At 38.9% G+C, this 22,132-nt stretch overlaps 1 protein-coding gene and 1 long non-coding RNA gene across 3 annotated transcripts; one reads left to right on the top strand and one right to left on the bottom strand.

Annotated features, from left to right (window-relative positions):
* The first annotated feature begins 679 nt into the window (after nucleotides 1–679).
* LOC110215512 (uncharacterized) lies at nucleotides 680–10,134 on the top strand. The gene is made up of 3 exons (XR_002326545.2): nucleotides 680–828; nucleotides 7,519–7,573; nucleotides 9,634–10,134. It is a non-coding gene; the product is annotated as an uncharacterized LOC110215512 (long non-coding RNA).
* A 145-nt stretch (nucleotides 10,135–10,279) lies between these two features.
* On the bottom strand, nucleotides 10,280–21,043 carry FAM170B (family with sequence similarity 170 member B). 2 transcript variants are annotated; one of them, XM_078150616.1, is made up of 4 exons: nucleotides 20,713–21,043; nucleotides 18,429–19,122; nucleotides 16,254–16,380; nucleotides 10,280–10,593 (listed from the first exon to the last, which is right to left on the bottom strand). In XM_078150616.1, the coding sequence occupies exons 1-3, from the start codon at nucleotides 20,828–20,830 to the stop codon at nucleotides 16,287–16,289; spliced, it is 906 nt and encodes a 301-aa protein (XP_078006742.1). In that variant the 5' UTR covers nucleotides 20,831–21,043; the 3' UTR covers nucleotides 10,280–10,593; nucleotides 16,254–16,286. The 2 variants fall into 2 exon arrangements, with proteins under 2 accessions (XP_078006742.1, XP_078006741.1); XM_078150615.1 differs by lacking the exon at nucleotides 10,280–10,593 and adding an exon at nucleotides 10,684–10,755.
* Between the last annotated feature and the right edge of the window lie 1,089 nt (nucleotides 21,044–22,132).

Consider the following 22,132-nt stretch of genomic DNA (forward strand, 5'->3'; position numbering starts at 1 on the left):
ACACATAGTGTAGAAGGGATTCGTGGTCCAGGTATGGGTTAGACTACATGGTCTCTGAGGTTCACTAATTTCAAGATTGAAATATACACACATATATAATATATATACCTACATATATATGTACATATGTATATATGTAAAATGAGCTGGAGATATGTATATATATACATATACACATGTGTATGTATATGTGAATATATTATCATCAAAAATTAATTTCACACTTTTCTGTCAAATCAGAAATGAAATTCACATATAGAAATAGTACCCAAAAGGTGAAATACTCTCAATGTAAAATGGGTGTTTCTGTTTAGCTGAGCAGGAGTTCCTTTATATTTCCCCCTCTCTACTGCCAGCCACTTTGGCTCTCTCCTATCCATTTTTTTATGAAACAAAGATTCTTAATCAGTTTTGTGCAATGTACTCCTTTGGCAGTCAGGTCAAGGTAATGGCTTCCCTTCCAGAATGGTGTTTATAAAAGTGTAAAATTAAAAAAAAAACCATAGAATTACAAAAGGAAACTAATTATATTGAAATAGTTATCAAAATATGTATTTTAAGTTCACTGACACCAGTTTAAGAAACCCTTCCCCAGAGCCATGCCTGGCTCTCATCAAGTTAGGCACAGAATGTTTATAGAGTCTCCTTAGGGACAACTGATGCTCTGGTGACCATGGTTACAGGGGCCAGGCTTATAGTTCCTCAAATGATAGTTGAGTTGGAATGATTATAAAAATTTTTGTTCTAAGGCTGTGCTTTGTTATTGAAGAATCTAAGGACACCCAGTCTCCTCGAAAAGGGAAAGTAAAGCGAGGAAAGTGAAAAACAGTGAGTATCTCAAGGGATCATCACATTGATTCCAAGTTTATTCATGAGTGCCCCATAGAGTAGAAGTGAATTAGAATCTAAGGCTCAGACAATACCTTCTACATGAAGCCTTGCCTTATTCTTCCCAATAGCTCATGCCCTCTTTCTCCAAAATATACCTTTTAGTTTTATCATACATAGTTTGTATGAATTACACGCATGTGTACAAGCGCACTAAAAAAGAACTGAACTAGATACCACTGTGGTACTTTCTAGTTCTGACACACTCCTATCCTAAAGTGGGTCTAAAGCTTAATTTCATGTTGAAAATAGTTGCCTTGACTTGTATCTCAAGTTTCTTTTTTCTCCATATCCCTAGACAATATAGTGTTTGAGTGGAAGAACAAAGTTGCAGCTTTACCCTCTACATTTCTTGATGATTTTACCACCACTTCCACTACCACCACTATTACCACCACTTCCACTACCACCACTATTACCACCACTTCCTGCCATCTCTTGGATGTTTAGACCATTCTCCCACCTCTGTTTATTGAAGCTGTCCAAAACAGCATTGAATCTTGTCCCACCCAACAATTTATGTTGCTCCCTTTCTTTAAAATCTGTTCAATTCTACAGATACATATTAAACTCCTGCTAAGTATAAGACAGGGAGCAAAGCACTGGGGAAAGGGATCCAACTTGTGATCTCATTCTAGGTATAGGTATAACAAATTCCCAAGCGAGGAAATTCTTTCTACCAATGCAAGTGGGTGCTTTCTCTAAAAAGTTGGCTCCCAGAGCACCATGAAGGTTGATTTGCCCAGGAGTCACACGACCTAAATATATCTAAAGCACTGCTTTTTGGCTTTAAGGAGAGGTCTCTATCACTATGCCACAAGAGAAAAGCAATCCTTGGGCTTAAAGAATTTATATTCTACTGTCACAATTTATATGGAGATGAATATTTACCTAAAATACAAGTTAATATGAGGAATGAGAGCACTAACTGAGACAGCCAGGAGAGGCTTCCTATAGGAAGTGGACCTGAGCTATACCTGACAGAAGGCTCTAGAGGCTAAAAGACAGAAAAGAGAACAGGTTATAGCCCAGTTTGGCTAGATCATAGAATGACTAAAAGTGAATAATGTGAAATGAGACAAGCAAATTAGGTTGGAACCAGGTGGGGGTATTTCATCCTAGGACCAATAGGGAGATCTGACAGACCTTGTACAGGGGAGTGGCAAGGTCAGACAGGTGCTTTAGGGAGATTATTATGGTAGCTTCGTGGAAGAGTGAATAAGGGAGAGATTTGAAGAAAGTAAAACAAGTATGATGCTGTTATAATATTCTGGAGATGAAAGAACGAGGGTCTGAACTAAGACTGTGTTCAGGAAATAGGAGAGGAAGATGTGAGACATATTGTGGATATAAAAGTAATTGGCTTGGCCAATAAATAGGTATAGGGGAAGGGGAAGGGGAAGGATTGAGAAAAGGAGAAAAGTTGAAGTTTTGGGGGCCTGAGAAACTGGTAATGCCTACACAGAAGAGGGGAAGTCTGGAGGAAGGGAGAGTTTTAGGAGGGAATATGAGTTCTGTTTTAGGCAAGTTGAGTTTGAGATGTCAATAAGAAATCCAGCTGAAACTGTTTAGTTAGTAATTGGTGATGTGGGACTGAGAGTTCAGAAGAAAGCGGAAGTCTACACATGTAGAATTTGGAAGTTTTCTGTGTTTAGACCTTGTGTGAGAGGCTCCCTCCTCACATAAAAGGCCCACATGCACTTTGTGGACCTCCCAGTTCTCTTGATTATAGCCTTACCCAGATGGCCTGCAAACTTCAATATCTGACACCAATCTGAGAGTAATCACTAGCTCACTTTATAAGAGCTCAGGCTCCCAAGGCTCAGAACTTGAACTTATTTACAAGTTAATGGAAGCAGATTGGTAGGACTCTGATCTGAGCCTGTAGAAATCAGTGATACAACCCAAGAAACAACCCTCCCCAAGAGACCAGTACAATCTGGTACATGGCATGGCATGACTCTCCCTTCCGTGCTCTACAAGCCAGCCAAAATAGCCTTCTCTCTCTTCCTCACACAAAATGCTCCATCTCTCATCTCTGTGCCCATATTTTGGCTTTCCTCCATGAATGGCATTCCCTTTCCTCACTGCCATTTCACAGAATCCCTGTCTTCCTTCAATAATCAAGCATTACCTTCTACATGAAGCCTTTCCTGATCTCCTTGCCTGAACTTCTTCTCAAACTACCTTGTACTTTGTACTTATTTGTATTTATTTACTTTACATTCATTCGATTTATGCCTTCTTTGTTAGAATGTTAAGTTTCTTGTAAGGATTGCAGCACTCATAAAATTTGTATCCCCAATTCTTGGCATATAGTAGACACTTAAACACTTGATGATTTATTGATTGATAGCACTGCACCTGGAGGCAACTAATAGTACAGTGGGGTCAGGAAAACTTATCTTGGTGAGTTCAAATCCAGCCTTCAGACACTTACTACATGTGTGGCCCTGAAAAAGTCACTTAACCCTGTTTGCTCCAATTTCCTCATCTGTAAAATGGACATAATAATAGAACCTACCTCCCATGGTTGTTGTAAGAATAACATTTTCAAAGCACTATATAAATGCTGGCTATTATTTTTAATCCTCCCTCGATCAATTCTGTACCTCCATTATAATCTTCAACCTTCTTTTGCATATGGTTTTCACCATATTTCACTGCATCATTTCACTTCAAAATCAAGCAATAGTGTGAGTAGTTTTGGGAATATCTCTTTCTTACCATGAAGGAATGCTCCTGTCACTAATCTCATGTAGGCTTATGGTGAACCACTGTTGCTTTCTTCTCTCTCCAAGCAACCAGTTGGTGCATCTCCTACTCATATCAACACTTTCTGAGTGTGGAGTTTCAAGGGATCACTTGTACTTCTTCCCTGATTGATACTCCATCTCTACAACAGAGCATTTAAATTACACAAGACTGTTTCCAAAAAATATTGAGAAAAGAGGGTTGGAGAGTACCATGTCATCCCAGCAAGGCTACCTAGATGTTGGTAAATTGGAGGAAATTATATTCCCAAACTGTATGATTAAAGAAAATCATTGACCATACAGTAACTGATGAGGTTACCAAGGGAGAAAATGTAGAGAGAGAAGAAACAAAGGCCTAGGCCAGAGTCTTTTTGTTACATCCACACAAGATATAGACAGTCATCTAGCAAGTGAAACTTCTCAATCCTGGCTTACGCTCAGTATCTGCTCCTAAGCCTGAGCCATTAAGTGCTGCTAGAGGAAGTCACAAAATCATTGTAACTAAGTTCTAGACACTTAAAAAAACTACATTTTTTCTTTTTTTGACTTTTTTTCATTGACATACATTTATTTCATATTCCTCTAACCTCTTCTCCCCTTGCCATTGAAAAAGAAAAACAAGCAAACAAACAAAAAACAAAGCTAGTAACAAATATTCAGTCAAACTCCTTCATTAACCATGTGTAAAAACTTACATCTCATTCTGCCTCTTGAGTACATCACCTCTCTCTCAGGATGCAAATAACATTCTTCATCATTAGTCCTCTGGAATCATGGCTTGCCATTGTATTTATCAAAGTTCTTAAGTCTATTAATATTGTTGGTCTTTACAATGTTACTGCTATTTTATAATTTTTTCTCCTGGTTCAGCTCACTTCACTATGTCTCAGTTTGTACAAATCTTCCCAGATTTCTCTGTAACCATCCTTTTCTTCATTTCTAATAACACAATAATATTCCATAATATTCATATACCATAATTAGTTCAGCCATTTGCCAATTGATAGGTATCCCCTTAATTTCTGGTTATTTGCTATAACAAAAAGGACTGTTTAAGTATTTTTGAATATATGGGTCCTTTTCTTCTTTCTTTGATCTCTTTGGTTTATAGGCCTAGTAGTGCCACCATGCAGTCAAAAAGTATATACACAGTTCAGTGACTTTTGAGGAATAATTCCATATTTACTTTCAGGATGATTGGATTGATCTATAGCTACACCAGCAGCATATTAAATGTTATCTCCATATTCCTGCTCATCCCAGTTGAATCCTCACCAATGTATAGCAAACATGGCTGTTCCAGAATTTTTCTTCTCTCTTCAAGCCCCCAATTCTACCTTCACCCCCATCTCTTTCAGCAGATGATCTGTGCTTCCATTTTAATGATAGTTCAGCCATTTGTCCTAAGTCCCTTCATCCCTCAGTCTCCACACCTCAGAAATTTTCCAAAATTTTCCCCATCTTTTGCTCCTTTGCTAAACTCTCAGAGAATTTAGTGGCCTTCCTTACCAATGAAAATCTCTACACTTTACTTAAATCATTCTTTCTCCTATGAGAACTTACCTTATTGATCATTTTCATCCCCAGTCTCTTAAATTCAAACTCTGCCTATCTACTAGCTCCTTTCTCACTGTCTGGAAACATTTTTAGGTCTTCCTTATCCTAAAAACAAACAAACAAAAGAAAACCCTTTCTTAATCCTATCATCTCTTCAAGATATTTTTTTCTTCCCTACTTCACTGTTAAGCTAGTAGGAAAAGTATTCTATCTCTGCTCACTGCTTCATTTCCTCACCCTCTTAATTCTAGCCTTTAAACCTACCAACCCTTCAATGACAGTTTATGTCATTTATGTCATGAGTTTATGCTCAACCTAATGATTTTTTTCTCTCATTCTCATTTACCTTTCTTCTTCATTCAACACTGTTAACCATCCTCTCTATAGGTAAAAAAAAATAGTAGAACTATAAGATAGAGGAGGCTTGGCATGGCAGCAGTTCATGTGGGAAAAAATCTGGTTTTAATTGACTGAAAGCTTAATATGAGCCAATAGTATGATGCAGCATCTAAAAAATTTAGCACAATATTGAGCTGGCTTAATAGAAACACAGTGCCTTGTCCTAAGAAAATGATTTTCCTGAAGTACAGGTCTGACAACGGCCCTCCTCTATTCAACCAACTCCAATGACTCCCTATTGCCTCTAGGATCAAACAGAAACTCTCCTGTTTGTATAGCATATGGATGGAGAGATGGCCTCAGAGTCAGGACCACTGGATTTAAGTCCTGCCTATGACACATACTGGCTGTATAATCCTGGCCAAGTCACTTGTTCCTCAGTGCTATAGGCAACTAAGACTACATATTGCAGAGAAGGTTCTGAGCTGCATTGGAAGGGGGATTTTCCTCACCTGGGAGTTCCCTAGACCAATAAAAACAGAGGTCCAATTCCTATCTATCTCTATCAAAACCTGCCCCACCTTGCCTCTCCAGCCCTATGACAAACTATGGTGCTATTTCTTATACGCAACGCTTCATCTCCTGGCATCATGCTTTTGCCAAGGCTACCTACTGTTCCTAAAATGTAGTCCCACTTCAGGTCCATCCCTTGGAACTCCTAGTTCTTTCAAGACCTTGCTTAAGAGCCAACACTTACATGAAGCCTTTCATGATCCCCTAGTTGCTTCTCTCCTCCCAACTACTTTGTATTTATTTTGCATTGACTCATCTGTCTACATCATGTTTCCAAAGGAGAATGTAAATTCCTTGAGAACAAGTTCTGTTTTTTACTTTGTATCCTCAGAATCTAGCACAGGGTTCTGGTATGCAGATGGTACTTAATAAATGCTTGTTAGGCATGCTTGTAAGATTTTTGGGTAATCTAGAGCTATGATGTAAAGATATAGTTAGCTCTGTAGATAACAATCAGTATAAAAATATAGACTAGAACAATGGGTACAAAAAATCAGCCTCACAAGTTGATGGGTGAGGGGCATGATTGGGCAATAGTTCATGAGGAAAAAAAGATCTAGGGTTTTCATAAACTGTATACAGGGCACAAAAATGAAAACTGAGTTAATAGTGTGACATAGCAACAAAGCAAGCTAACATGAAATAAGGCTGAATTGAGAGGCATAAAGCTGTTGCTGGTTATGCTTCATTTTTGAAGAGGATCAATGACATAAAGTAAAGAATGGGGAAGGTATGCCATCCTGTTATCATACTCTGCCCTGAGCAGACTCCATTTGGAATAGTGTGCTCAGTTCTGGACACCATATTTTAGGAAGGATATTGACCAGGATGGTGAGAGGATGTGAGACCATATTATATAAGGATAGATGGATGGAGTTGAGGTTATTTAATTTTTTTTTTGTTTTTTGGGGGTTTTTTTGGCTAGGCAATGGGGTTAAGTGACGTGCCCAGGGTCACACAGCTAGTGTTGTGTGTCTGAGGCCAGATTTGAATTCAGGTCCTCCTGAATCCAGGGACTGTACTCTATCCACTGCACTACCTAGCTGCCCCGAGGTTATTTAATTTTGAAAAAAAAAAACTTAGGGAGTATGTGATAACTATCTTCACATATTTGAAAGCCCAGTTAGTAAAACAAAAATTGTTCTCATTTATGTAGTACTTTAAGTTTTGTAAATCACATATGATTATCTCATTTGATCATCACAACAGCCACAGGAGGTAGGTTCTATTATCTCCCTTTTACCAATGAGGAAATTGAGAAAGACATAGTTTAAGTGACTTGCCCAGTCACTTAGACAGTTAAAGTGTCTAAGGTGTAATTTGAATTTGGGTCTTCCAAAATCAAGAGTAGCAACATCCTCTGTGACACATTGCCTCTCTCAAAACTTGTTCTGTTTGACTCCAGAAAGAAGAGCTAAGAAGAATAGATGGAAGCTATAGAAAGACAGATTTTAGCTGAGGTAAGAAGCAACTAATAATTAGAGCTGTCCAAGGGCTCTTACTGGGCCAGGAGGTAGGTGGGGCCCCTTTGCTGAAGGTTGTTAACTGGAGGGTGGATAATGATATTGTAAAAAGAAGCCTTGGTCAATTACAGGTAGGACTAGACCAAAGATTCACAACCTTTTGTGTGTGATGGACCCCTTCAGCAAGAGTTTGATGAAGTCTAGGGACCCATTCTCAGAATAATGCTCTTAAATGAATCAAATAAAATATGTAGGAAACCAATTATAATGAAACACAGCTACCAAAATATTTAAAAACAAATTTATAATATACCAATACATATGTTTCTTATATTAAAATATTACTTAACAAGGTAACAAATTTTAAATGAAGGCAAATTAAAGTTAAATTTATTTTTAAATGAAAGTGTGAAACTGTTATTTAAGATGAATAAAGAATAAAAAAATAGGGCATGTTTGAATAAGAATAGCAACAGGCATGTCATGTTGGACATCCAAATAATTTTCAACAGTGAAGTACATTGAAAATATATTTTATTTCTATTGGTGACAAAGTTACAAGTATTGCTAATGTCACTGTGGTGTATTGCTTACATTCATAATTGAAGGAAAGGCTAAATTTCAGTTAGAATTTAGGAAAAATAAAAATGTGGTTTTTCTTCTATCCAAATTCATGGACTTCCTGAAGTCTACAAATATCAGCTTAAGACCTCTGGACTAGATAATCTCTGAGTCCTCTCACTTATGAAATTCTGTGAAAACAACTATGGGGAAGGGGGTAAGGAACAGTGGGAAGTGTGAATTATTCTAAACTCAATAACTCAAATTCCCCTAGGGTGGTAGTTATAGAATAGAATCATTCTATATGACCCTGATAACTAATCCCATTTTATTCTCTCAGAGGGAAACCAACGTATAATGTGCCTTTTTCTTTTTATATTGCAATCACTCCTTGATCTTTCCTCCATAGATTCCTCCCATTTATGAAATTTAAAAAAATAAGCAAAACCAACCAACTCAGTGACCATATCTGACATTGTACACAACATTACTTACCCACAGTCCCCCATATTTCTACATTAGAGAGCAAAGTATGTTTCATCTGTTTTCTGGTAGCCAAGATTAAACACCGAATTATAGGGAAGAAAAGACTGGAAACTGCTCTTCTAATAGATGCTTAATAAATGTGTTGGTTCAGCAGTTGGCTAAGATGCTTATCTCTGACACTAAATGGTAAAAGTTGTTTATTTCTCTTCTCAACTCTCCCAAAAGGGGTCTGCTCTGGGAACTAATGTGATAATGTCAGACAGGCCACTGTTGTACAAAAGTCACCAACCAGTGTTCCACAGCCATACTGGCACCAAAAGACAGGAGGAACATGGATCTGATGAGTCATTAGTAATTTAGTGTAAATGAGTTTAATGCCTTATCGTGCCTCCCAGGATGTGTATTTTATATGGCTTTATGTATATTTTAAATATTTATATTTAGACATTTTATTTATATATTTTTCATATAAATATGTATGGTATTTATATTTTAAAACAGGACCCTGTAGGCACCAAGGAGACAGCTTATCATCCAGGGTCAAGAATAACAAATAGGTGTAAGTCTAAATGTAGTAATAGGTTCTGAGACTGTAGGGCTCTGTATGGGACTGGAGGTTTGGAGAGGTGTCTCTGACATTGAGCTATGGGTCAGGGTGTGAGAGATGGAGAGAATGAGTCATGAGTTTAAACCAGCCATTTATGTTAACATCAGATTCAGGCCAGTACTTGCTTTTTGCATGGGTTCCTGTAATCTAGACTAGGCCACATGTATTTTGACCTGCTCCATCATTCTTTTTAGCCAGAAAGCTCCTGTTGGACAGTTGTGCAGCCTGGATCTCATGCCCCCTCTTTTACTCTGCTGTCCATTCCACTTCTGCAGAAAGCAAAAGATGTTTCCTGCCTAAAGATACTGCTGGGATCATCTTTGTGTTCCTCAGTTCTCTTCACCATCCTCCTAGATCTGGTGATAATCAGAAAGATTGATCATTATAATTCATTCATACGCAGGGACATTGTCCTTTGGCAAGGAGGAAGAGGAGGAGGAGGAAGAAGAAGAAGAAGAAGAAGAAGAAGAAGAAGAAGAAGAAGAAGAAGGAGAAGAAGAAGAAGAAGAAGAAGAAGAAGAAAAAGAAAGAAAGAAAGAGAAGAGAGAGAGAGAGAGAGAGAAAGAAAGAAAGAAAGAAAGAAAGAAAGAAAGAAAGAAAGAAAGAAAGAAAGAAAGAAAGAAAGAAAGAAAGAAAGAAAGAAAGAAAGAAAGAAAGAAAGAAAAAGTTATATGTAGGACCAAGAGCTGTTCCCCAATAGATGTCATCAAAGGATATGAACAAGCAGTTCTCAATAGAATTGCAAGCTATAAATAGTCATGTGAAAGAATAATTTTAAAATGTAAATTAAAACTATTTTAAGGGTCATGGAATCAGATATTAAGAGCTATAAAGGACATTAGAAACAATTTAGTCCAACTGCATAATTTTACAGAAGAAGAAACTGAGGCATGGAAAGATTAAGAGATGTATCTAGCACCCATGCTTAAGATGAGTCATCAGTAACTTAGTATAAATGAGTTTAATGCCTTATCATGCCTCCAAGGATGTGTATTTTATATACCTTTATTATATATCTCATTATGCATCTAGAGTTCTAGTCATTCTTTCACTTCATATTCAATAAATTAGCAAAAATGATGGAAAACGAAAATAGTCAAGGCTGGAGAGGCTTAGGAAAGACAGAGACACTAAAATGCTTTTATACAATAAGCTTCTTGAGGGCAGGAATTATTTTATTTTCATCTTTGTAATCACAGCACGTAGCATAATGCATGATACACAGCAGGTGCTTAATAAACAAGTGCTTGTTGATTAGACCCCTTCCTGTGCTCTATGGTTAAGCCAAAATGACCTCCTTGTTGTTGTTCACATACAATAATTCACCTCCTATCTTCATGACTTATGGATTAGGTCAACCATTCTGGAAAACAATTTGGAAATATGACAAAAATGTTATTAAAATGTCAATATCCTTTAATCCTGAGATCCCTCTGTTAGGCAAATACCTTAAGAAGGTCAAAGACAGAGTGGCCCCATATGTATCAAAATGTTCGTGACATCATTTTTTCGTGGTAGCAAAAATCTGGAAACAAAATGGATGCCAAATAATTAAGCAACAGCTATACCAAATTGTGATAAAATAATATGCAAGATTATTACACTATATGACAGTTATAAGGGGTTCCAAGAAGCATAGGAAGATATACGAAGTAACAACTGAATGCTGGGCAATTATAATGACTAAGCTACAATCAGCTTATGGAGAGTGAGGACGATTTCATTTTTGTCTTTGTAATCACACCACTTAGCACAATACCTGACACACAACACGTGCTTAATTAATGCTTGTTGGTTACTCTTCTTCCTGTACTCTATTATGATTAAGCCAAACTTCACACAACAGTCGACTTCCCATTCTCTCTGCCTTTTCAATGGCTATCTCCCATGGCTGGAATGCCCACCTCACTTCTGTCTTTGAGCATCCCTTGTTTCCTCCAAATCTCTGCTTAAGTAGCATTTTCTTTGTGTTATTTTCTAATACCATCCCCCTCCCCCCACTAGCTGCTAATATCTTCCCAAATGACCTTGCATTTATTCTGAAAATGTTTTGAATATACCTGTTTATGTACATGTTGTCTCTCTTGATGGAATGGAAGCTGCCTGAGGGCAGGGAGTGTTCCATTTTTGTCTTTGTATCCCCAGCACCTAGCACAGTGCCTGTTACATAGTAGGGACTTAATAAATTCTTGTTGGTACCAGAGAAGACATAAGAAAATTCACTTCTATTCTTTAATTGAAAAGATGGGGAACTCTGAGTATGGAATATTATAAATAGTTGTATTATTTCAGTTGTTTTGACTGAGCTTTCAAAAAAAATCTTTATTATAAAGGGAAGAGTCACAGGATACGGGAGAGGAGGGATATATTTGAAAATAAATGTGATATAAAAATAAAATTAATTAAACATAAAAAACCCAGGTGTAATGGGGACAAAGCCCTATTTGGAATGAAAAACAGGGTTTTGAAGGTACCTGTCTAAGTGGTGGTACAGAGGAAAAGCAACTTCTGTAGCAGAGTAGCATGAGGCTACATGATCAGCACTCTTGCTTTATCACCATCTCTTCCTAATTCTTGTATTGGCTCAGGATGGAGGAATTACGATAAGTCACATACAAACAACAGTCCCAGGTAATGAAGCTACTCAGTGGTACGATTTAAGAGATGTTAGAGGAAAGTCTTACTTCCCAAAATTATCACACACACACACCCCAAAAAAAGATGCTAGAGTTTTGGAAATCCCACTGTTTACAAGTCATTCCTTTGGGTTCCTCTGTGAATGTAAATATTGATGGGATAAGATGGGATAAAAGATTGATGGGATAAGAGCCAAAGGGCATTAAAATATTTTAAACTAAAATGACTAGTGGACCCATCAAACACTTTCCTTTTTGTCAAGGTAACCAGGATAGCTGTATAGTACTGGGTATTTAATGTTGGTGCTGGTGGCTGGGGGAGATAGAGTAAAGGTGTTAGAAGGAAATAAACACGAAAAAAAAGAAATAGGACCGACTGCCAACTTGGTCAGTTTGTCCAAGGTCAGTCCTGCCTAAGCAATCTGGGGAAGGAAAACATCTGGCTCTCTCTTATTCCACATGATTCCTAACATATATTTAAGCATGTTTAATTAATCCTATAGCCCAGGCCAGCCCTAAGCAAATGACAGTAATTCACATCTATATAGTTCTTAAATGTTACAATATGTTTTCCTTTAGCAACTCTGTGAATAGGTAGCACATACCCATTTTACAGATCATAGGACCATAGACAGACAAGCAATATACAATCTATCAATGGGCCCACACCTGAAGCCTTTCTAGCTTGGCAAAACCTGCCAGAGCTTGTACTCCAGTGGTATAGCTTCTTTGAGCCCAGACTCTCCTCAATCAATGCACGAACACCTATTAAGTGCCTACTGTGTACCAGGCACCAGAAACAAGATCAAAGAATGAGACATTCCCTATTCTCAGAGCTTTCATTCTAATGGGAGGGGCGACAAGCACGTGAATACGTATACATACAGCACAAATATAAAGTGAATACATACAAATCCATAAAAAGTAGTTAAATACAAGGTCATTTGGGTGGGAGGACACTGGCAGTTTGGAGGATGGGTCAGGAAAGATGTTTTTCAAAAGATGGCAAGTAATAAAGAAGAGAAAGACTCTTTGAGGCAGAGGTAAGGAGAGTGTACATTATAGGAATGCGGAATGAGCAAATGCAAAGGTGTAGAGATAGGAGATGGAGAGTCATATGCAAGGAACAGAGACTACATCAGACAGATCTAATCTTATTTCTAACAAGCATCTGTGGTTGACCACGTCCTCATATTTTTTCTGGAGTCCTTCTGTTTGTGACATGACAGCAAAGGACAGATTTGTTAGCCATACCAGAGAGTGAATTTTCTTAGCCTCCCAACCCATTTTTGTGGTTTTTGTGTTCTAAATGGGGACATAATCACAAGTTATTCCCCTATTTCATAACTCTATTTCCAAGGACACAATTACTATAAACTTAGGGCCTTTTAAAATCTGCCTACCGCATTAGTCATGAACCTAATATAGTGAGAGCTAGGGTTTTTATACATACATGTGTGTGTGCATATATATATATATATATATATGTATATATGTATATGTATGTATGAAATACGAGTTATCTACATAGAAATGATCAATGACACTACTAGGTCTTTTTTTTAAAAGATGATTAGGGAAAAGAGGAAAGAATCTATATGTTCTAAAATATTTATGGCAGCTTTCTTTGGGGTAGCAAAGAACTATGGAGAAGCCCATCAGTTGGGGAATGGCTGAACAAATTGTAGTGTATGATTGTGATGTAGAATACTATTGTGCTGTAAGAAATGATGAGCTCAATGATTTTAGAAAAAACGTAGATAGATTTGCACAAAATAATGAAGAGTGAAATGGGCAGAATCAAGACAATGTTGTATGCAGTAAAGAGCAATGTTGTTTTAAGAATTGCTTTGGTGACTAAATCATTTTGACTATTATACATACCCAAATTAACTGCAAAGGACATATGAAAGAAGACACTATCTGCATCCAGAGAAAGAACTGATAAATATAAGTATGTATAGGATGATTTTGCATATATGAGTATATGCATGCATATGTGTGTGTGTGTGTGTGTCTAATGGTAATCATCCTTAGGGTTGGAGGGGAGGGAATAAAAAAGAAAAAAAAAGAAATTTACAAGAAAACTATTACATATTTAAAAGGAATAGCAAGTTGTACATAATAGAATTGCACTTTCATATGCAATCATCTCCTTTTTATTATATTATGTTAAGGAAATGCTTGTTTTGTTCCATAAATTGGAAACAAAATCACAGATTTTTTTTAAAATGGAGGGAAAAAAAGAAATGATCTTCAACCCATGGATGCTGATAAGGCTATCAATAGAGGAGGAGGAGGAGGAGGAGGAGAAGGAGAAGAAGAAGGAGGAGGAGAAGGAGAAGGAGAAGGAGAAGGAGGAGGAGAAGGAGAAGGAGAAGGAGAAGGAGAAGGAGGAGGAGAAGGAGAAGGAGAAGGAGGAGGAGAAGGAGAAGGAGAAGGAGAAGGAGAAGGAGAAGGAGAAGGAGAAGGAGAAGGAGAAGGAGAAGGAGAAGGAGAAGGAGAAGGAGAAGGAGAAGGAGAAGGAGAAGGAGGAGAAGGAGAAGGAGAAGGAGGAGAAGGAGAAGGAGAAGGAGAAGGAGGAGAAGGAGAAGGAGGAAGAGGAGGAGAAGGAGGAGGAGGAGGAGAAGGAGGAGGAGGAGGAGGAAGGAGGAGGAGGAGGAGGAGAAGAAGGAGGAGGAGGAGAGAGGAGGAGGAGGAGGAGGAGGAGGAGGAAGAAGAAAATAGAAAACAGAACATAAGATAGAACCTTGGAGAAAACTTCTGTGCTAAGATGAGAATTTGTCTGATTCAGCTGGTAGCAAACCAAAGTAACCACTTCCCTCCAATGGACAGCACAGACCTACTCCCACTGCCTTAGAGCCACCTTCAGACACATTCCACCCTGGGACCACTATCATCTTTTCCCCTGGGCTAAGCATCAGTTTCCTAGACAAGCTGACCTGACCTACCCTCATTCTATTGAGTGTTGGAGCACTTGACGAAATAATGCATTATCTTAGCCATGCCCATTGACTGCATCTCCCTACATATGATATTCCAGATCTCCTCCACTTGGCTCTCTTCAGCTCCTTTCTTACTATCTGAAGACCTCAGCTGCTGTGAAAGAACCATTACAAGAAACAATTATTATGCTAGCATACTCCTGGAGTGGTTAGTACCACAACACTGAGACTCCAGGAAGTCCAAAAAGTCATGTGCTCTGGAGACCCCAAATGACTCTTGATTAATTTCCCCTTCAAGGAAACCCAGTAGAAAGCAGGAATTGGAGAGTACCCTGAAATCTCTTTTTCCTCTTCAGTCAGTTCTAGACAGAGCCTTTACTTTCTTGCTTTGTACTTCTGTCTCTCATACTAATTTACATAATCATTCATTCTTTTACTCAATAAACTCCTATGACTTTTAATTGCCTCTAGTATAAGATATAAATTTCTCTGTTCTGATTTTAAAGCCCTTTATAACCAGCCCCAACTTTTTTTTTTACACATTCTCATAATATATCGCTCCTTTTTTCCAGTTCAAATCGGCCTTCTCTCAGTTCTTCACACATAACAGTCTCTCTCCCATCTCCCATTTAAAACTGACCATCCCACATGACTGGAATTTATTCCTTCTTCACCTCATCTGATAGAATCACCCATTTCCTTTAAGACTCAGATGAAATAATCACCTTTTTCTCTACATTTCCCCAATCTCCAGCCTTCCATAACTATATTGTATTTCGTTATCTTGTATTTATTTCGTATTTATTCTTCATATGTGTACATTTGTATTTCTGTGTGTGCATATATTTATATATGTTCATATATGTATATCTTCTCCTCTATTGCATGTAAGCTTCTTAAAAGTAGACTGCTTCATTTTTTGTCTTTGTCTTGCCACCACCCAGGACAGTGCCTAATATATAGCATTTGATAAATGCTTGTCAATTGATTGGTTGACTGCTGAGGGGTTTGGAGATTGCCACTCAGAAATGGATCATTTATAATTCAAGGACAGTCACAGCACTACCTTCCTTATTTTATTTTATTTTTTTTAGGCAATTGAGGTTAAGTGACTTGCCCAGGGTCACACAGCTAGTAATTGTCAAGTGTTTGGTCTGAGGCCAGAGTTGAACTTAGGTCCTCCTGACTTCAGGGCCAGTGCTCTATGCACTGCACCACCGAACTGCCCCAGCACTACCTTCTTTAAAGCAGCATTCTCACACCAAGAAGTTTCCTCATGTTTTACCCCAGCTGACACTCCTGTTCCAGACAGACATATTATAGACTCAATGTTTTACCAATGTCCCCTCCCTATTGTCCCCATCCCTTCACTCCTTGCACTCTTTCCTCTCCTCTCACAGCCTTCTCATTCTCATCTCTTTTTTACCCTCCCTCTCTCTCACCTTCTCTTGACTTCTTGCTTCATTCTGTTTTTCTTAGCTCTGTTCTCGATCTCTCTGCTGATCCATTCCCTTGGAGATGACATAGGACTTCCTAGAACACTGCTCATTTGCTGTTGTTCCTGATAAGCTAAAAGACAACAATGATACACGTGAAACAGTTTTAATATTTCAAAACCCTGGGAATCAGACAGATCTTGCAAATATTTCTGTCATTGCATAAGCATATTCTTTGTGGACACCCCCTATTTTGGCCTGAGCCCTGAAATAAGATGGGCAGACTATAATAAGACAGACGTGGCATTTGAAATTGCAAATGCAGTCTACAGATCACTCATAGCAATATAGCAATCCACAAGTAGGATTTCTTGTCCACGTAAATAATTGGTGACATTTGGTCATTAAAAAAAGGAAAGACATTATTTCATCAACATCTCTTACCATTCAAGTTCTGGTAAGATTTGTTTTCCTTGAGGCTTTCTTTGGGTGGCATGACAGAAAGAAAGGAGGGGGAAAGGAAGATACATGGTCAGCTGGATCTTTTGTCCAATCAAAATCATCTCAGTCCCCAAAAGGTTGGTCTAGTCTAGTCTAATTGGATCCAATCCAGTTTTTGGCTATTGCAGAGATCCTAGTTCAAGGCACATGGAACATCAAGCTAAGGGAAGGAAGGAACTGACAGTCTTACTGCCTCTTACAGGTATTGATGTTTTGCTCATCATGATGATTAACACAAGGAGGTTTTCTCCCTTGCCTCTATGCACTCAGATCATTTCTTTCTGATCTCTCATTAATGCTGATTTAAGGAAAGAAAATGTCCTTCCCATATAAATTTTTTAACTTTCAATGTCAATTCAAGGGTTAAGCCCAGGGAAAGTCCAGTGGACAGGGATCTTGTCTTGTTTCCCCCAGCCCAATATCATGACTGAAAGCTGCAATTAACAATTTTTTGTTTCTCTGTTGGACTCACTAGTTAGTTAGCTAGTTAGTTAGTTAGTTAGTTTTCCTGGTATGGCTCCTTTTTCTTTCCCTGTCCTCCTCCTTCTTCCTCTCTCTTTTCCTTTCCTGTACCAACTTAGTAATCTCTGTGAAAGAGAGCACATCTCTGATCCTTAGGACCATGATGGGGAGGATCATTGGCTCATTCTTCTTCTCCCTTTTTTCCCCAGCCATTCTTCAAATACATTATAACAACATCCTTCAAGGCTGCAATTCATGTCATCTTCTACAGGAAGCTTGAATTGATTCTTCCTAAGTCATTAATGATGTTCTTCACCCCTCAAGCTAACACCACACACACATACATAAGTATGTTCTCTCTATATGTAGATATGCTGCATATGTGTATGATTGTTTATATATACATATATAGGTATATATGTATATATATACATATATATACATATATACATATATATATATATATATATTTAAATGTATTCACCTATGATGATAGCTGTAACATAAGGTAAGGTAAGGTAATGTAAGCTTTTTAAGATATTTTTTTTGCCTTTGTGTTCCTGAAACCTACCATATTATTAGACACAGAGGAAGGGAAGGCAAGGGAAGGCAAGGGAAGGCAAGGGAAGAGGAAAAAAGAATATTAGCTTCGTATTCATACTGGAAATGTACCTAAGGAAGTCCTGTGCTCCCTTACACTGAAATTCAAAGTATCTTCCCCTCAGATAGCTGCTTAGTCCTCAGAGAGAGATGACAATTCAGAGGGCCCCTTTCTCTACAACTTCCATGATCTTTGAGAAGTTTTCTTCCTTCCCCTCCACTTTGCCCCTTTTTTCATCTCCTCATCCCCTTTTATTGTCTTTTGTCTTTCCACTTTCCTCTTCACTCTCCTTATTTATTTCTATGCTGTCAGTTCAGGAGGTGATTATGATAAATCAAAAGTGTCATTGGCAAACTGGGCTAGGGGCAGCTAGGTGGCACAGTGGATAGAGCACCAACCCTGAAGTCAGGAGGATCTGAGTTCAAATCTGCCCTCAGACATATAACACTCACTAACTGTGTGACTCTGGGCAAATCACTTAACCCCCCCCAAAAAAAAAAAAAGAAAACCGAGGTGACCACAGGAGGTGTTACAATGGGAAAAGTCCCAGCTCCCCAGACATATGACCTCCAGCTTACTGCTTATCTCTTTGAGACCCAAACAGCATTATATGGCACCTGCTTGGCTCACTACTATGGGCCTGGCCCTGATCCTGGTCCTCTGGCGCTTGATGCAGTAGTTGATTCTGAAACTGTCTTCTCTGAAGCATTTCCCGGTAGAAAATGTGACAGCTGAAGCCCTCCTTGATCCCGTGCTGGGCATGGTGTAAGAGGCCTTCCAAGTTGGGAAAGATCCTGCAACAGGCCAAGCAGCGGAGGCCATAGTTTGTGGTGATCAGCCAGTCAGGCGTTTCCCTCATCTCTTGGGTACAATCTGATGGGACTGGTGTCTCAGACTCTTCAAATTCCTGAAAGGCATCTCCCTCCCAAGGATCAATTTCACTGACCATGTCACTAGTAGAAATACTTTCAAGGGGAGAGCCGGCCCTCCTCTGCCTCTCAGGGAATTCAGCCTCCCTTACCCGAGGCCTAATACCAATTGGCTCAAACCCAGACTCTGTCTCCCAGGCCACAGCCACACCCCGAACCGTCTGCACCCGGGTGTAAAAGGCATACGTGTTTTGCTGAGACTTGTTCTCCTCTGGGTTGGTTATTGAAGAGAAGCAAGAGTAATACTGTGAACAAGACTGGTAGGCTGAGAGAGTTCTACTCCTCCCCTGCTGACTGTGAGCCTTGAACTCTAAGCCAGCATCTTGGGCTATGCTTATTGAAGGTCCAGGGACGGGTGCACATTCTTCTTCCTTCACATCTCCTATAGAATGAAATTAAACTATCATCAATTTCCTTTTACACAGTCAGTCCACTCACATTTGTTATGTGTTTACCTAGTGCCAGGCACTGTGCAGAGCTCTGAGAATACAATGCAAAAGGAAAAAAATGATGCCTTACTCTCAAAGAGCTCACATTCTAACAGGGAGACGCCATCTACGTGAGGCATTACATCCAAGATGAATGCAGAGTAGAAGAACGCAGACTTAGAGGGAAAGGCACTAGCTGCTGCAGGAGGTGATGATTGAGCTGCATCTGCAGAGAATCCTGAAACTAAGGGGTCAGATGAGAGAGGCACGGGGATCAGCCAAGGCCAAGACAAGGAGGGAGGAGATGGAGGATTGCCCACGAGACATAGCAAGTCAATTAGTGTGGTTGGACCACACGGTGCATTCACGGGAGTTACGTGTTGAACAAAACTGGAAAGATGGAAAGGAGTCAGGTGGTAAAGAGTTTTAGATAATCAATATCAGACTTTATATTTGATCCTAGAGGTAAGAGTGAGGCAGCTAGGGGGTTCCATAGTGAACACAGCCCTAGGCCTGGAGTCAGAAAGCCCTGAGTTCAAATCCAGATTCAGATATATATTTATTGCAATTAGTAGTAGTAGTAATAATGGTAGTAGTAGTAGTAGCAGCAGCAGCAGCAGCAGCAGCAGCAGCAGTAGTAGTAGTAGTAGTAGTAGTAGTAGTAGTATGGACTCAAGTTCAGGCCTTTCTGATTCCAATATCACAATTAATGAGAAGTTAGGTACTGATTCTGGTGTGTCATCAGTGAGTTATCTCACTGGACTTAGAGTCAAGGGATTCTCTGTCTTCCATTTTCTTGCTGGGTAATTTTGGAAGATTCACTTTACCTTTCTAAGCCTCTGTTGCCTCATCTGGAAAAAGAGGAAAATAATTGCACCTACCTCACAGGGTTATGGTGAAGAGAAAATGGTATAACGTACGTAAAGCTCTTTGTAAACCTTAAAGTACTATTTAAACATGGGTTATTTATCAATTATCATGACTGAGGTTGGTGGTATGGATCTTATTTCACATTATTGTTGTTGTTGTTATTGTTGTCATCCAAAGCCTCCTGAGAGTTTCAATCTCCCCTCCCATACCTTTGACTAGGGAGGGGTGGGGAACCTGTGGCCTTGAGGCCACACGTGACCCTCTAGGTCCTTAAGTATGGCCTTTTGACTAAACCCAAACTTCACAGAACATATCATTTTATTAAGAGGATTTGTTCTGTGAAGTTTGGATTCAGTGAAAGGACAACACTTGAGGACCTAGAGGGCCACATGTGGCCTCGAGACCATAGTTCCCCACTGCTGGACCAGGGTAACTAAGCCTGTATCACTACTGAAAGAAATTTCAACTAAGGAATAAATTCTTATTTATGCATGCAGAAAGATTGCATCAATGGATCCACCCAGATAACCTTGTAAGAACTGTTCTCCTAAAAGAATAATCATTTTCATTGTCACAGAACCTTTTGACATGGGTAGACTTCAATGCCTTTCTTTCCACCCCTGACATCCTAAGAAATCAGCTTTTGCTCTGCCCTGAGCTCTGTTTCTTCTTACCTGCCTGCTTCCACAAAGGTACCCAGTTCACATCATCCAATTCCTCGGCAGGTTGGCATGGAGCCTTGCTGTAGGGCAGATCCTTCTCATTCCCAGTATCAACATAATGGCGTTTCATGATTAGCAAACTTAACAACCCTTGGCAAGGTCCTTAAAACCACCTGATTCCCTTCTTCCCTGCTCTAAGTAGGTTCTCAATGTTCTTGTAGTTGGTGGCAGGTTTGCCTCTGCTCCAAATATGTTGACTCACAAGGATGGACCTAGGCAGTAGCTCTCAGATATTGCTTCAGTCTGAGCAGCTGTTAGGGTCCAAATGGTCACCAAGGCCCCTGAAGCGTTCTGTGACCTCGTCAATGACATGGGATGGTTCTGGGACCTCAGGTGAAGATCAGACATGGCAACAGCAGAAGCAATCCACCTCGGCAACAAGGGGAATAAGCATTTACCAACTTGGTCTCAGGCTTCCATTTTTGAGGAAGATGCACACATACCACTAAAACAAATCATGTGCTTGCACAATAACAATATAAAAGTGCTCATGACTTGAAAGATAAATGAATAAATAGATAGAAAAATAGATAAATTAATGAATGAATAAGTAAATGGATGATGAATGCACAAATGAATGAATGAATGAATAAATCTGGTAGATGGAGGAATAGATAAATGAATGAATAAATATGTAAATACAAATAAGGAAATAAATGAATTTTAAATAGATGTGAATAGAGAAATAAATGGATAACAGAAAGAAGGAAACAAAGAAAGAGGAAAAAGAAAGAAAGGAAGGAAAGAAGGAGAGAATGGCTTGTTTTTCATTTTTCAGAGTATGATATCCTAATTTATGGACCTTTATGTAGATTTTCACAACAATCCTTTAAGATAGGCCCTATAGGGTACTAACATCTCCCATTTACAAATGAAAAAATGAAGGCCTAAAGATATTAAGTAATTTACTTAAGATCACACAGTTTTTAAGGCAAAGCTAAGACCTGAACTCAGATCATCTAATTCCAAATTTATTGCATACATTATACTGCTTAAATAATTGGATATTATCCAGTGATTGATGGATAACTAAGATAATAGGTTATACAAACCTCATCCTAATTAATAATTTTGAGCTCTCCTCCTATACCTTTTATTAGCCATCCTAACATGTGTTAGAATTGTTCCGATAGGATCTTCATCTTTGATGAATTGCCTTTCTCCTGTGCTCACTTCATCAAACTCACCAATCCCTGTTGAGTCTTAATATCTCCCTTTTCTTGTGCTTATACTGCTATCACATCAGCTTAGATGCCTAATTACCTCCCATCTGGAATACTACTACAAACTTCTCCAAGTCAGTTAGTTCAGGCCTCTAAATGAGGCCAGAAGCCAGCATGATTTCCAATATCCTGTAGGAGCAAAGCAGGGA

Source organism: Phascolarctos cinereus, unplaced genomic scaffold (assembly GCF_003287225.1).
Source record: "Phascolarctos cinereus isolate Bilbo 61053 unplaced genomic scaffold, phaCin_HiC Scaffold_3;HRSCAF=262, whole genome shotgun sequence".
NCBI classification, from domain to species: Eukaryota; Metazoa; Chordata; class Mammalia; order Diprotodontia; family Phascolarctidae; genus Phascolarctos; species Phascolarctos cinereus.